The 2785-nt window shown below is 42.1% G+C and overlaps 1 protein-coding gene across 1 annotated transcript in view; it reads right to left on the bottom strand.

Moving 5' to 3' along the window:
- The window catches only part of SARC_12654 (hypothetical protein), a gene marked incomplete at both ends in the record, with an annotated part of 5938 nt that extends 3431 nt beyond the window's left edge, over window positions 1–2507 (bottom strand). Inside the window, 2 exons of the mRNA XM_014293234.1 lie at window positions 992–1140; window positions 2365–2507. Coding sequence (XP_014148709.1) covers window positions 992–1140; window positions 2365–2507 — 292 coding nt within the window. The remainder of the gene's footprint in view (window positions 1–991; window positions 1141–2364) is intronic.
- Window positions 2508–2785: the final 278 nt, after the last annotated feature.

The following is a 2785-nucleotide window of genomic DNA, read 5'->3' as shown; positions in this document are numbered from 1 at the left end:
TATATAATACATACATATGTATATATATATATATATATATATATATATGTATATAGATATATATAAACTATATATATATATATATATATATATATATGTATATATACAAATATAAACATGTAATTACTATATATATATATATATATATACATGAATCGACGTATTGTGTTAAGCAACGATAGACACGGACAAATGTATATTGCATTTCATAATCTTTACAACGAACAAGTCTATATTGAAAAACACAGTAATGTGGGGCGAAGTCGAGCTAGCCCGTATATATATCTCTCTATCTGCAAGCGAACTGCAAGTGACCCTGTTGCGGCTTGCGATAGTATACATATGCGATGGTATACATATGCGATGATATACATATGCGATGGTATACATAGGCGTAACGCAAATTTCGAATGTTTCGCGAACTCTTTACAGACATACACTAGTGTTAATCAACACATTTTTGATAGGCAGGGCTGAGGTTTTTCTTGGGATTACGGTCTGCAGTGACACCAATAGCAGGTACGTACACACACCCCGCTCCAACCTGTCCTATGGAACCGTTGCATAGCACCCGTGATACATACATCTGCACACGTGTGTGTACATAGTTTGACTTGGCAAACCAGGTTGTTGACTTGGCAAACCAGGTTGTTGACTTGGCAAACCAGGTTGTTGACTTGGCAAACCCAGTTGTTGACTTGGAGACTTAGAAATTGCTTGTATTCGACAGAGGCTCGATCTGCTTATCTCCAGTAAGAGAATTACACATACATACATCAACACATCCACACCATACTAACCTGTAAGTCTTAGAAATAGCCTGCAATTGGCAGAGGCTGTCGCTCTACTTATCTCAGTATGAGCACTACACATACATACATCCACCCCCATCCCACACCAAACTGACCTGTGGTCAGTAAGTCTTAGAAATAGCTTGTAACCGACTGAGAATGCACTACACACACATACATCCACCCCACACCAAACTGACCTGTAAGTCTTAGAAATAGCCTGTAGCCGACTGAGAATCTCTTTGCTCGTGAACACAGTGAGCCTGCCCTTCCCTTCGTCTATGAGTGATTTGCATTTGGTCACCGCTGCTTTGAGTCGCTCAAGCGAGCTTTCGGCCGCGGCTTTATCCTGAAACCCCGACGAGCGAAGTTGGAATTGGATTTGAATTGGATTTGCAGAGGAAGGATTAATAGGTCAGGTAGATACCGTGTTTAAAATCCATGGCCCACCCGAGATATAGACATGTTAATGGAGAGATAGCATCTCTGGCCATAGAAGGCCAGGGTCTATAACATCAGGATCAGGTAGTGTTTCTGTTGCAGTACTGTGAGTCGGGTTAAAGCACTGCTTGATAGTAGTAATTGATACTTGCAGAAGTGCGGCGTGCAGGATATCTGTTCCGTGTTCATCCTTAGCGCCATATCAAGTGACCGATCAAAAGGCTCTGGGGAGGCGCAAAACATAATCCCACGGCTGGCTATACTACCCAACCACAGAACAGACACTATGTAAGTGAGTATTGGAAGTAGAAAGAAGCCGGAGATTGGTCGAATATCAACTTAATATACTAAATGCAAGAGACCGATTCTGGGTCACTCTGCCGAGGGTGGCCCCGCTCGAGTAGTGGAGAGGACTACTGAACGCAGTAGCATGCACCACGTCTACAGTATACGTTGGAGAGTCTGAACCTTCAGTATTAGTCCACTCCAGTATTAGTCCACACAGTCTAACTTTAACAGGCACCCAGCATGCAAACTACCAAGGTGTTAGTGAGAGCTATAAGATTTGTGTACGTTATGCTCATAGTAGGTACCGCAGTGCCAATAAGCAATGGTTGCGGAATGAGTGACAGTACGACAAGCCATGCCACACCCGACCAACAGGTCTAATGGAAACAGCTAGATACCCACGATCAAAGGGTGTCTGTTGAGCTTATGTTAACAAGCACGTAACGGGTCCTTCTCACTTTGTCATCCCTTCTTGGTAGTATGGATGATGGTTGGGATTGTTGAAGTAGTAGACTATATTCCAGCATGAGTTATGCACAACGTACAAACTCGCTAATGCATCTCTACGCGTACTCTTTCGATAGCAATCGAACTATTTCCAATTGAAGTTGCAACAAACCGCTTTCCAGGGTGAGTTGTCAGCGTCGATATATTGTGCAACACTTCTTTGGATCAACTACGCCATTTATAATATTCGCCCTTGAGTGTTTCCACACCTACTGACTCCGACCGAACACACAGTCCCAGCCGGCAAGTAGCGTAACATATTGAGTGTGGATAATGCCATCTCCCCTACCACTGGCTACTCTAATCTGACTACAGCATCGACCAATACTCTCAATACCTTTAAGGCCACTAATAGCTTTGTTGGGTTGGAAGTCAGTGTCCCCACATGCTTGAACCGCTCCAGTGTTTTCTTGAGCAATTGTGTGGTCTTTAAAAACTCACTGCGGTCAGCCGCAAAGTTGACCTTTCCGTAGGGGTGAACTACGGTGAACAAGAATTCGATAAGAATGAATAGATTGGCGAAGGTCGTTAAACTGATACTTGTGACGTGTCACATAAGATGCGAGCGTGTGAGATGTTATTTCAATTTTATAATGAACAGGGTGCAAGACGTATTTAGCACACAACCTCGTATGTGCACCTATATCAAAAACGCTGTAGTATACCTATGTTACATTAACTAAATATAAATAAACAAATACACACATGCATATATATATATATATATATATATATATATGTGTGTGTGTAGTATGTGT

This window comes from Sphaeroforma arctica (genome assembly GCF_001186125.1).
Source record: "Sphaeroforma arctica JP610 unplaced genomic scaffold supercont1.2476, whole genome shotgun sequence".
In the NCBI taxonomy this organism is placed as follows: Eukaryota; class Ichthyosporea; order Ichthyophonida; genus Sphaeroforma; species Sphaeroforma arctica.
This window is presented reverse-complemented; position numbering and strand designations above follow the sequence as displayed.